Raw genomic sequence first — 12,674 nt, forward strand, 5'->3', positions numbered from 1 at the left:
AAGACGGAAGCATCCACATGAATTTAGTGTACCACAAATCTCTATCCACTGGAACTTTGTGTCGTATGTTGACATTTCATGAAGGTTTTACCAATGCTTTATGTACTGTATCCTTCATAGTACATGGTGAACACACACTAAACATAACAATTTGGAGACATGTGGCTGTAACCCTTAGCAACTGCAAAAGAACACTGTTCCATGCCCTTCTTCCCACAGCCAGCAGTCATGACTGGACCAACAGCATGGTAGAGTGAGTCACACCCCTGGACCACTCCTGATCCAACAGAAGAGGTTCAACCATGACATCTCCTCTCTGTTTAAAGAGTGACTGCTTTTAAAAAGCAACGAATCCCTTTGAAACACAGCCTGTGGCATCGATATGAGTCAGAAACAGTTATTCCAGTGTCAAAATTGACTACAAAGTGTAAATAGGATCATTTAGGTGATAATGTCAGTCTAATCTAAAACGGAGTTTGGACCATCCGTGCGTCACAACGGGTAAATGATTTGATGATGTCCATTTGCCCACTAACATGGGGTGAAGAGCCGCGGTGATTGCGCTCTATCCAATAGCATAGACGATGAGACATACCTGCCCAGCAGCCCGGCATTATCTACATGACGCACATTTTTTACTTGCGAAATCCTGCAACAAACACCTTAAGATGTCAAATTGCGCAACTCAAACATTCTCAGCAAAAACATAAAAATGAATTACAGATGTCTTGTTTAATCTTAGATTCATTGTTGGGATTTTGAAGAAGTGAAATAGGCTTTCATGTCTACCATGTCTCACGGGGGACAAACATCATCAACCAAACACGGAATCGGTCAGGAAACACACCTACAAACTGAAACCATGTGTTTGATGTATTTGATCCACTTATTCAGCTCCAGTCATTAGAACGAGACCGTTCTCCCCAATTAAGGTGCCACCAACCTCCTGTGACTTACAAGCTTAGAGTGAAGAATGGTAGCAGCCTATGTCAACTCATTACACAAAACAGGCTATTTGTGCTATCATTATCAGCCTGTGTGAATTGTGATCTACTCGCTATAAACTGTGTGGTACAATAGAATGACATGGTGCTGTTACATAACGGAGGACAACTCAAAGCCTCAGATTAATTTAATATCTTACATATCACAGTGTAAAGACTGACACCCAGTCACATCTGCAGGCTTAATTTTGTAGCCTCGTGATTAAGAGCATTGGGCCAGTAACCAAAAGGCCGCTGGTTTGAATCCTTGAGCCGACTAGGTCAAAAATCTGTCAATGTGCCCTTGAGCAAGGCACTTGAAGCTAATTGTAAGTCGCTCTGGACTTAGCGTCTGCTAAATGACTAAAATATAAAATCAGCAAGTCCCAATACAACTCTAAACCAATGGTGGGAGGTTCCTTAAAAATTCCAAATAACACAAAGGAAAGTACTGAGGCATTAAAACTGGACTAACCACTCCTAGAAATGGGGACTATGATAATTATACACTTTCACCACTCCCAACTGAGTGGAGGGAACATATTCTACACAGGCTGAAATGAATTGAAATAGAAAAAAACTTTTGTGATGATCTGACTTTCTTTGAGGACAGAGTGACATTTTCCATGTATTCCTTTTTTCTTTTTGAAAATCCATACTCACCCAACATGACTGCATCGACAGCACCTCCCGCACAGAACTCAATCAGAATCTGAGGAGAGAGAAATTACATACACAGTTACTATACACTGTACCAATGTGTCCCCCCAATGTTATGTGCGTTTCAGGGTAACACTCAACGCTGGAGACATCAACGTTTTAATGGAGGGAGACTTGAGGTCAAATCCTTTGGAGCTGGATGAAAACAGGGCGTTTGGGAGACACTTTGATTCAAGCTACTCTGTTGCATGCACAAACGTGTCATTTAATTTAATAAGATGAGTGTGTTTCACAGTGGATATATTCACAAATTATATTATGTCAATTGTGAGCTTAATTCACATGTAAAAAAGGGACAACTCAATTACAGATATCCTTCACAGCAGATATTCTCTTAACAACCTTGTGAAAGCTCTTCAAATTCTCAGGAAAAGTTTGTGGTGCAATGCTAACCAGTGCAATAACTCTTATCAAGAGTGTTTCATCATAAAACTGAAGAGACTTCATGAAGGGGACCTCCTCATTTTGGCATAGATGTTTGACAGATGTTAATCTGGCAAAACATCTGCAGCAGAAACTACATCAAGTTTTTACATCAGCTCTTTTTCAAAAAAAGTGTGGTGTCCTCAGACAGAAACTTCACTGCAAGCAATTCAAATCTGACCACACTATTTGTATTACAGGAAGATGCGAGAAAAACAAATGCCTACTCTATTGAGCTCTGCTCCAGTGTTGTTCCTAAGAGGAAGAGTCATTGTAGCAGCCCTTGCCTCAGATACAATGGTCCACACACACAGCAGATGAAGGCCAGACATGGGAATGACAGGTCTACTCTCCCATCTGCTGTCGACATCAGGATTCGATTTGAGAGCACTAGTTAGCTCCAAAAGTGGTTATAGCTTTGACTGCATGCTGACAGTAAATTCAGAGCCCTTCAGTGACTAGCTAACAGTTTGAGATCATTGTGAGGGGATTTCGCCAGTGGTTGAATGGGGAATTGGGCTTCCCGGGAAAATGTTGTCCAAGGTTGCAACAGTAACCAAGGGGGTGGGGCTTAGCAAATTGAAGGAATAGAACTTCAATCCTGTGTTGTGTTCAGTTGGCACATCATGGGAAAAAATGCTTTGAGGAGGTACTACAGGAACTTGTCAAATAAGAACACTCATTTTCATTTTACGTTTAAAAGAGTTTTTGTCTGTTTGCTCCTGCTGAACACACAACTGAGTCCTACTGAACGCAACCCTTATTTCTCTGTTGAAATGAACATCCCCAACATGGCTAAACATCACTATCGTGTGCATTGCGATTATTCAAAGACATCGTATCGAGCTGATCTAATGCAATTCTTGACTTGCACAGGTCTGATAAGCGCACTGAAGCACTGGTAAAGTTCTGTCTGGTTTATCAGATGATGTCATGAACTAATGCACTTTTGGAGATGTGAAAACTGACCAGCCTCTGTGATAAAAGCTATTGTGAACTACACTATCACCTGATCTATGGGAGCATAGCCAGGACGTGTCAAACAGCAGCTTGAGGTATCGGATGCAACACAAATCAATCAAAACCCTCACTGGGCAACGCCCATTCAGTGAGTTAAACAAAGAGGATGGAAAGACTGGTGATCCATTATGTAATGATACACACCAATGGAGGGCTAAACGTTTTACAATAATGAACCATTTTGAAATGGTTTACTAATGTTATCATGAATTAAATATGATACAATTATCCTTAAAGCAGCAAAAATCTCCATTATTGATTACTATGCCTTAACAGTGTCATAAGACATCAGCCGCTAGCTACCATTTTACTGGCAGTGCCTTATGTATATTTCACAACATTCACCTACTGTTGCATGGGGTTTGGTATGAATGAGTCCTTTTTTTGGCTGAATGGAATGTTCACACACATTAACTAAACGCCTGACATGTTTTAAAGGCATAAGTTACACGTTAATCTCTCTCAGGACTCAACCAGTGGCACACACTACATGGTTTGATGTCTCTAAATTATTCATTAGCACTTTCTCAAGCCCAGAGTAGCAGTCCATTATCTTCCCATGGCTGCAGCCCCACAGCGGGGGATCACATGATACCACCTGGACATAATTGCGCTGTTGTTCTCTCCAAACACACCAACAGTGTGACAGGATCCTCTGACAGCGTTCACACAGCAGTTGATGGTGATTAGTGCTTTTGATGTTGGTTCATTTATGAAAAAATAATCACGGTTTTTGATTCAGTTTTGATTATTTTTCAAAAATGTAAACGCATTATGAAATAAAGACAACGATTATTTCAGGTCAGGTCCACATTGAGTAGACATCAACACAGAAATTACTATGAAATAATAAGATATTTATGTTGAGTATATTACTTGAGTACTTTATTTGAGTACTTGGTCATAATTTAATCTCTGCTCAGGCAGTAGCAGCCAGCAAGTCAGACCACCTAACGTTATCTCTGTGCTCCCCATACTGTACTGTCTTTAGTCATTCTATTTAGCTACACTAGCCTGCCTAAGTATGCTGCAGAGCTGTCTGACAAAAGCATTTTAATAGTTCTTCAACTAGAAAAGGTACTTTCACAAACTGTCTCTATCCCTCTCGCCGTTGTGTACATTCCTCTCTCATGCGTTCTGTGTGTATCTAACCTTACGTAGCAGGCGTAAAAGTGTATCCGAAAGAATCAGCGCAGTGGATTATGGTCATTGCAGTTAATTACCACGTTTCTGCTCTGAACTAGGTTAAATATTTCCTTAGTGAAAACTACAAGTCCCTTCAACCCAGTGTCTCATAGTTCTTGACTTCTCTTGTGAATTATCTGATTTCTCTCTAGAGAAACGGCACAATGGGCTCACACAGAAATACAAACTAAACGGGATTCAAGTAATTGAACCAAAAATAATCGAAAAAATTTATAAAAACAAAATGGTCGCTCAGAACTATGTGAAGTCTGGGGCTTGAGAGAGAATAAGGGGCGACATTGATAAGAGAATGTGAGGTGACTTTATTTAAATCGTAAGGTTAATCTATAAAGCACGGGTTTGTGTATAAATGAGGAATATCATCATGTTTGACTTGTGTGAGGTGCATATAGATTGAGGTTTCTCAAGTGTTAGACGGTGAACTCCCGCACTTGAGCAGGATCATGAATATACACACAAGTGTGTGAGTGGTGTGAACTGTGAACACTGTCAGTGGCCCTGTTCTCCACATCGGAGAAACCCAATCCCTCCAGAGGGAGCCCACTTACCCACAGTTTGCTTTCATAATAGAAGGCATCCAGCAGTTTGACTATGTAACGGTGATCACAGGAGGCCAGAATGTCTATCTCCACCATGTAATCCTCCAACTCCTCCTCTGTCTTGGTATCGATCACCTTGGCAGCAGCCAGGGTCCCAGTCTGCTTGTTCTGGGCCTGAAACAAAGACACCGACAAAGGAAATGAGTGAATATATTCCCCTGATAACAAGCACCATTCGATCAAACTCATACCGCAGAAAAAGAGCAACAGATTATTAGCCGTACTAATGGATAGTGGTTAATGTAAAGACATGTATGAACAGCAACCATAACATGAAAAGGCCACTGCCATTTTGGAGTTGGAGCATTTAGCATTGGAGTGGTTTATGGTAGAGCAGCTGAAGGAAATTTTCTAAAAAGGTCACATCTTTCTGTAAATGTATTTCATCATACAGACACAAAAAGGCTTCATATTTGCAGGAAAATCAGCTTGAGAGGCGAAATTCGCATCTGAAGTCAGGACAATTACAGTGTGGAGTCTCTGGAGAAAACTGATCATCTGTTAGCTGAACTGTATTTACTAGTCTATCAAGGTTAACTGTTCCTATGGGTTTCATTTCGTGAACAACGGATACCACATGCCCAAGCTATGCCATCTATCCTTGGTGATAACTACTGTAGAAACATTTACCAAAACATATTTTATATACTGTTTAATAGCAATATAAGCATGTTTCCGCTTTTAAAACAACAAAATTGTCGTGACAGTTAAGTAACTGTGACCAGTAGCCATATAACAGACACAAATGTTGACAGTAGGAAATTACAATAAAAAGAAGGGATTTAGGATCCAGCTCAAGGTATGACAAAAGAGGAAGTTTGATTAGATATATAGAACAAGGTATTAGCTTATGGCTTTAGGAAGCATAAACAAGCAATCATGTGTAAAGGTCAGAAGTGTATAGATACATGCATGTTCCTTTGGCTACTTGCAAATGCTTGACCTAGTTGAAAATGAAGACATTTAAAGGGGAGAATGACACGTTGTTCCATTCTCCACTTCCTCTTGCTCATGCAGACAGGGCTGCTATTTTGAGCTAAGCTTTGGCCGGAATGTTTATGGATACAGACCCAACCTAGTGGAGTTAAGGAAAGTTAAGGAGGGAAAGAGGGAGTGTCAGTGTAGCGAACTGCATCAGACTTTATATTTACACATAGTCACTCCCTTTTGTCTGTACCAGGCAACGCCTGCCCTAGCAGTCACACATTCAACACGAGGTCATACCTGTGACACTGTGTATATTTGCCTTCCTATTTTAGAGGGCTCTATGACCTCAGTTCTACTGGGCATCAGCCTTCACATTCCATCAAGAACTCTGATGGTTCATATCCAAGAAACAGTTTGACCTTTAGCAAAGCATAACAAGGAAACTGGCAAGAACACCAAATCAAAACAGGTCCAGGGATTTACATTAAAGAAGCATGGGCACAGCCCCAAGCAAGCAGAAGAGAAGGTATTGTACTCTCAAATGATGAATGAGAAAGTAACCTAGCTACAGTATGTGAATAGAGGGCTATCAGTTGTTTTTGTTAGCCATTGTGACCGGGAGCTTTGGCTTGTCCTCACACCCACTTCAGCGGCTGTGGTCCACGGCCAGTCATGGGGTGAGCTCAGAGCTGTGACTCAGGCTGAATGACAAGAATCCCCTTCCTCCCAGACCCAGCCAGCTGATTCACCCACTGCTGCCACATCCAACACCACCACACCTCAGCATGACACACCCACTACAGGGCTGTGAAATAACACATGGACTATATTAAAAGGACAATTTTTATGTTTTTATACCAAATCTCTATTTGATGTATATCAAATAAAATGTTATTGGTCACATACACATATTGGCATGGCATGTAATATACAAAGGTCCAGATACTTTTTTGTCGATTTCACATGTTTTTGAGAAACTTACCAAACCAGTGATTCACTTCCTCATCCTCATTGTACAGCACAGGGGCTCTGAAAAAATGGTCCAAAAACACCCAAGTACAGCTTGATTCGCAAGTAAATGGAATATAACGTTGCGGATAAAGTATGGCATGACAATTTCTTGTGTACAACATCTAAAGACATGCACCACTATACTAAGAGCTTTTGCGTTTCTAAAAATACATATTTGGGCATTTTTTGCAGCATTTGTTCCATGTTTTTTCAGAGCCCCTGTAGTACACAATGAGGATGAGGAAGTAAATCGCTGGTTGGGGTAAGTTTCTCAAAAACAAGTGAAATCGCAAAAAAGGAGTGTGGAACCTTCTATATCATGCACTTACATCAAAAATAGAGATTTGTTTGTGAAAGAGCAACATTCTCCTTTAAGGTACAGCAGTGTGGAACAATGGTTGTAGGACAAGGGATGACTAAGATAATAGTGTACAGCGTATGATATTGTTATTACATGGTAACAGATTTGGTCAAGTGATTGGCTATGCACACAGCTCTGACACACAGCTACCCCACCAGACATGCCACCAGGGGTCTTTTCACAGTCCCCAAATCCAGAACAAATTCAAGAAAGCGTACAGTATTATATAGAGCCCTTATTGCATGGAACTTCCATCTCATATTGCTCAAATAAACAGCAAACCTGGGCTCAAAAAACAGATAAAGCAACACCTCGCGGCCCAACGCCTCTCCCCTATTTGACCTAGATAGTTTGTGTGTATGCATTGATATGTAGGCTATGTGTGCCTTTAAAAAAAAAGATATGTAGTTCTGTCCTTGAGCTGTTCTTGTCTATTGATGTTCTGTATTATGTCATGTTTTGTGTGGACCCCATGAAGAGTAGCTGCTGCTTTTGCAACAGCTAATGGGAATCCTAATAAAATACAAAATATTGTTAACCATTAGGGCAAACTCAACTTACTACATTCCATGACTGGGAGTGGATAGGAATTATAAGTACAAGCTGTGACTGATAATATTAGAGCTGAGCTCACTGAAACAGTTGACATGTGTTTACTAATGACAAAATATATCCAGTTTAGACACACCAAAGATGTTCTTATGTTGACAGAGACATTAGAATGCATGACTGAAGATGATAAGAAAAATTATTACAAAAAAACGACAACAGGTAAGTGTTTTCCCCAACTCTGTTTGAGGGCTGCAGTGTCTCCAGTCCTGGCTTTCATCATTGCCTGCTAATCAGCTAATGAAGACATGGTAAATTGACTCACTGGCTAATCACTGACATTATTTGATCAGTTAAGTTCCAGGAAAAGGAGAGAATCAGCAGACACTGAAGGCTCCAAGGACTGAATAAGAGACTTCTGACCAATAGAATACCTGAACATGCGCATGCGATAACAATTTATTTACATTAGACATTAATAAACATGGGGGAAAAATAACATCGATTTCAAATTTTTCTCTTGGTCATCAAAGTTCCGCTAGCAGATACTATGCACGAACAGGTCAGCAACAAAAAGTGCTATTCCCTCTGCTCCATCTTGCTGACTAGGTCAAAGATGACCCCCACCCCAAACATGACAACGAAGAAAGTACAGCAGGGGGTAAATCATCAACTGTTCTATCTCTCAGTGTGCTGGTCCCAACCCTGACAGAGTAATGTTCAGGCCTAACTAAGCATGACGACTATTGAATGGATACTATTGTATCCCTAATTTACTCAAATGTTTCCATTATTTTTGCAGTTACCAGTAGATAGCCAATGTACATGATCACACATTTCCACCCACATACAGACCTTCTGACATGAGAACCTGCTACAGTACATGGTACTAACGCACATCCTGCTCCCCCCCGGGCTATACCAACAAAGTACCTGTTCACTAATGATGATGTGTCTACACTGCTGGGACCTTTCTGACTGATAAGGCCTACTTATCTAGGGAACTATTCAACTGTATCCTGTTTCCTATGAGGTTTACTGCCTGCAATTCACACCCTCAAGCAATCCATATTGCTCTCATCTTCACAGTCAACAATAAGCTCTTCTCGGATCACTGGTGTATAAATGTGAACTATTCTGATTTGTTTTGCAGCCTAAGAGTTGCCCTTCCCAACTAACCATGAGGACTTTCATACCCCACTGCACTGCTGTTCTGGAAGTATGAACTTGAACCCTTTTCTTTGCACTTATCACCCACCATAACATTTTGGAGGCCCCGTTGACTTTCTAGGGGAGCCACTCCTTGAAAACTGAATTTTTGACACAGATGAGCAGTGAAAATGTCATTGTTTACCAGTAATGTATAATTCAGTAAGGATACTACTACCATATTCAATATTAATTCATAGAACAGTTATGAGACATATTCCCTTGGGTTGTGTAAAAAAAAGTACTGTTTAGGCAGGCAATATGAGTCTTGCAATATTTCATGTTGAGGTAGCCTAGTATTTGACATGTCAAGGGTGAACAAAAATGACAAAATGAGATGGGCCATGAACTCAATTTGAAACAGAAAAAGGCGTATTTGACATGCTGATGATAGGAGGGGTTGAGTTATGTCTCTCAGTAAAACTTCCGGTATGAAGGTATCATGAGTTACAGACTTGACCTTAATGGATTTTATATTGAAAGATAATAAATCCGTTCGTATTACCTTGTATACTTTCCCAAAGGCCCCATCTCCCAGTTCCCCAATAATCTCCCAGATTTCCTCCGGGTTCTCGTCTCTATGTACGTGCTCATACTGTTTCTTCTTCTTATCAGACCCCAACTTGAAGATTTTACGAAAATTGAAGAACGACGACATCTTCTGTGAGTTTAGTCTGAGTGGCCTTTCCAGCAATTCCCACAAAGAAAGAATAATCCAAAATTCCCAATAACGTCCAAGTGTCTATCAGGCTGTAATATGGCAGCTAGCTCGCGCCACTGTGTCCATTTAGCCGCTAGACAAGTAGACAAGACGATTCTTGAAATAAACCCAATAATAATAATAATAATAAGCTACAATTCAATACCAGCATTTACTCATGAGCTGAAACATCAATCGCGCATTATTGTTATTGTAAATGAAACAGTTCACATAACACGTTGGCTACATTTGATCATTCTCAACAAAATGCACAAGGGTGGTCTTGCGATGGTTAACGTTACTGCCACAATACACACACGATCATTCTTAGACAATGTAATAACCGGCTTAATAAATGGATCTCAACAGACTGGCAGCATCGTCTTGAAGTTCAGCGGTAGCGATTTCATAAAACTCCCTTCTAAGACATACTAATAACCCGTAGTTACGGCCCAACCACGCAATCTAATACAAGTCCTCTGTCGTCACAAGGAACGGAAAAATAAACGAGAATGAAATGAAGTTTCTCAGACTTGAAACTCCACGAGACGGTAGTCATTTATGGTGTGGCCATTTCTAAACATTTCATTTTCTTCCGGTTGGTTTTAATAGGGAATATTCCTTCATACCGAACCAACTTCAGAATTGATGATAGTGCCTTGCCACCTCCTCCTTGCTACATGTTGTGGAAAGCGCGTACCCGTGAAGCGCAGCCGCAATGGCAGCCTTGGCATGGCCAAACAAAGCATTTGATAAATTCCATCCAACTCCATTAGTAATACATTAAACAAATTCCACTCAAATGCAGTCTTCTTCATATCAATTTGTTCAATTCAGTTACCTGACTCAATTTGAAATTTAACAGGCTTGATATGTTTTATTCCTGTGCAATTAGCCGAGGCCTAAATACGATTCCAGTTCATCATCAAATCTTACATTTCCATATTTTAATTGTAGTTAACTGATGCAAAAAAACAAAAAAACATCTATTGCATTGACCCCCACCCTCCCTGTCCAAACTCAAGTGATGCGAGTTATAATTGAAGTCCGTGCTATTGGCGCCACCTTCTGATTTTATTTTGTCACGTACTCTTTTGTCATTTGCGATTTCTGTCTCACATCGAGGTTCAAGCAGCCAGCTCACTGCTTTGGAGAAATATGTATTTCTGAAAGGCTTGATTTATTCCAGTCTATTAACAATGAGCCAATCCATTTTTGAACCCCATTCCCCCTTGTCAGTCTGAAATAGGTTAGGTCCACATGTATGTGTAAGAAATGGCCTAGTCTTACACATACATGTGCCTTATTACAGTGAGCAATAAGGCGCAAAGGTTCACAGGAACTTTGTACAAACATATTTAATAAAAAAAGTAAGTAGGTTAGTAGCATAGCATGAAAAAGCAAAGCTAATTAGAACATTTAGAGATTACTGGAATAACTGCAAAAACTGCAGAACACTATGCCGAGATAGGGAACCTCACCAGAAGGTGAACGTAACAAATATAGCTGTGGCCCATAGGTCTACTGTGATCTCAACCACTGCCCTTCCGTTAAGCGTACCATAGAGCTGGTTATAGGCCTATAGCTCCGTCTTGAACCTGGAAGATTCCAACAGCAGGTAGGGTCAGGAAATGTATCATTTAAACATGAATAGGCATATTCTTGTAGCATATAATGCATTATTTAGATGATCCTTTTTGTTTTATATACAGTTTTAAACCCCAATTAAATAATTAAATGAGCATTAGATTTAAACAATTGACAAATCATTTTAATAATCTGAAAAAATATGCCTACCAGTACCATCCCTCTCAAAGGAAAATGTAGAAAAAAGGACCATGTAGAGTCCACGCAGTGAAAACAGGTGACGTTCTTGAGTTCCTGGCAATTCGACACTGAGAGAGAAACTCATAAACAAAAGACAACAAACAAGTATTAGAAAACAAACAATTCAAACTTTGTGAACGAATATGTTTTACTTTAATAAATATTCCAGTCTCAGTGTATTTGGATTGTGTAGTAGGCCAAACAAACCAAACAATTGTCAGAGGTGCTCACTGGCCTCTACTCTCACATTTCAAATGCAGAATGTATGTGAAATGTACAGGTTAGGAAGTTCGAGTCAGCCAGTGGATGACCTCTACTGGGACCTCCACACAGTATGGTGGGGATCGTACATACCATACAAACGTAACATATCATACTAAATAGAAAGTTCGGTTTTACGTACAGAATAATACGAAATGCTCTGAGACCAGACCAAGTTGCAGCCCAACCTTTTACAGGGCTATCCGTTTCAACAGCCTCTTTAGAGTTGGTGAATATTGGCAGAGGGAGTTTTCAGGGTAAGTGTGGGAGAGCACGGAATTCTGTACAGTAGGACCCAGCTAGCGTCGGCTCGAGGCTTCGCTCACGTGTTACAATTTAGATTTAGGTAAATTCTGGGTTCATGAGCAAGAACGATAGAATGCATTATGAAAGATGACCAATAGAGTGCAGTATAGCCACTTGTTTCAACTTCTTGCTCAACAATGGAATGCGGCCAGGGAAAACAGTAGGCTAACAGACTGAGATAAAACTAACTATTGAAAATGCCATTTTGTTCTACTACAAAAATATGTCATATGGCAATTTGCTGAATGTGTTATAGTGGACTTGTAGGGTGTCATAATTTCCACTGTAAAAATGCTTATTGCTTTATACTCATTGTGTCGATTGGACTACTTAAATAACCCCGTGAGACTTATGAAATGGTCGTTTTTGTAGCCTATGCCATATGCTTCATTGTTGGAATCCTATTTAGAGCAGACCTAAAATTCCTGCTGTAGCCTATAGGCCTATTTCATGATAGGCCTAAATAGTCACGGTAGATATGATCCCTTTAGATACGTCTATTCTACTATAATATTTTAATATTTATTTTAATATTTTTTTAATATTTTAAATACGCTATTCTATTTTATTCT

General features: G+C 40.0%; 1 protein-coding gene across 3 annotated transcripts in view; it reads right to left on the bottom strand.

Annotated features, from left to right (window-relative positions):
• Positions 1-10,412, bottom strand: part of slka (STE20-like kinase a) — a 33,287-nt gene extending 22,875 nt beyond the window's left edge. For all 3 annotated transcript variants that reach the window (XM_055902418.1, XM_055902417.1, XM_055902416.1), the window contains exons 1-3: positions 9,514-10,412; positions 4,901-5,065; positions 1,647-1,695 (exon numbers count right to left, since the gene is read on the bottom strand). In XM_055902418.1, the coding sequence (XP_055758393.1) occupies positions 1,647-1,695; positions 4,901-5,065; positions 9,514-9,666 (367 nt within the window). In that variant the 5' untranslated portion in view covers positions 9,667-10,412. The remainder of the gene's footprint in view (positions 1-1,646; positions 1,696-4,900; positions 5,066-9,513) is intronic.
• Positions 10,413-12,674: the final 2,262 nt, after the last annotated feature.

Source organism: Salvelinus fontinalis, chromosome 37 (assembly GCF_029448725.1).
Source record: "Salvelinus fontinalis isolate EN_2023a chromosome 37, ASM2944872v1, whole genome shotgun sequence".
Taxonomy (NCBI): Eukaryota; Metazoa; Chordata; class Actinopteri; order Salmoniformes; family Salmonidae; genus Salvelinus; species Salvelinus fontinalis.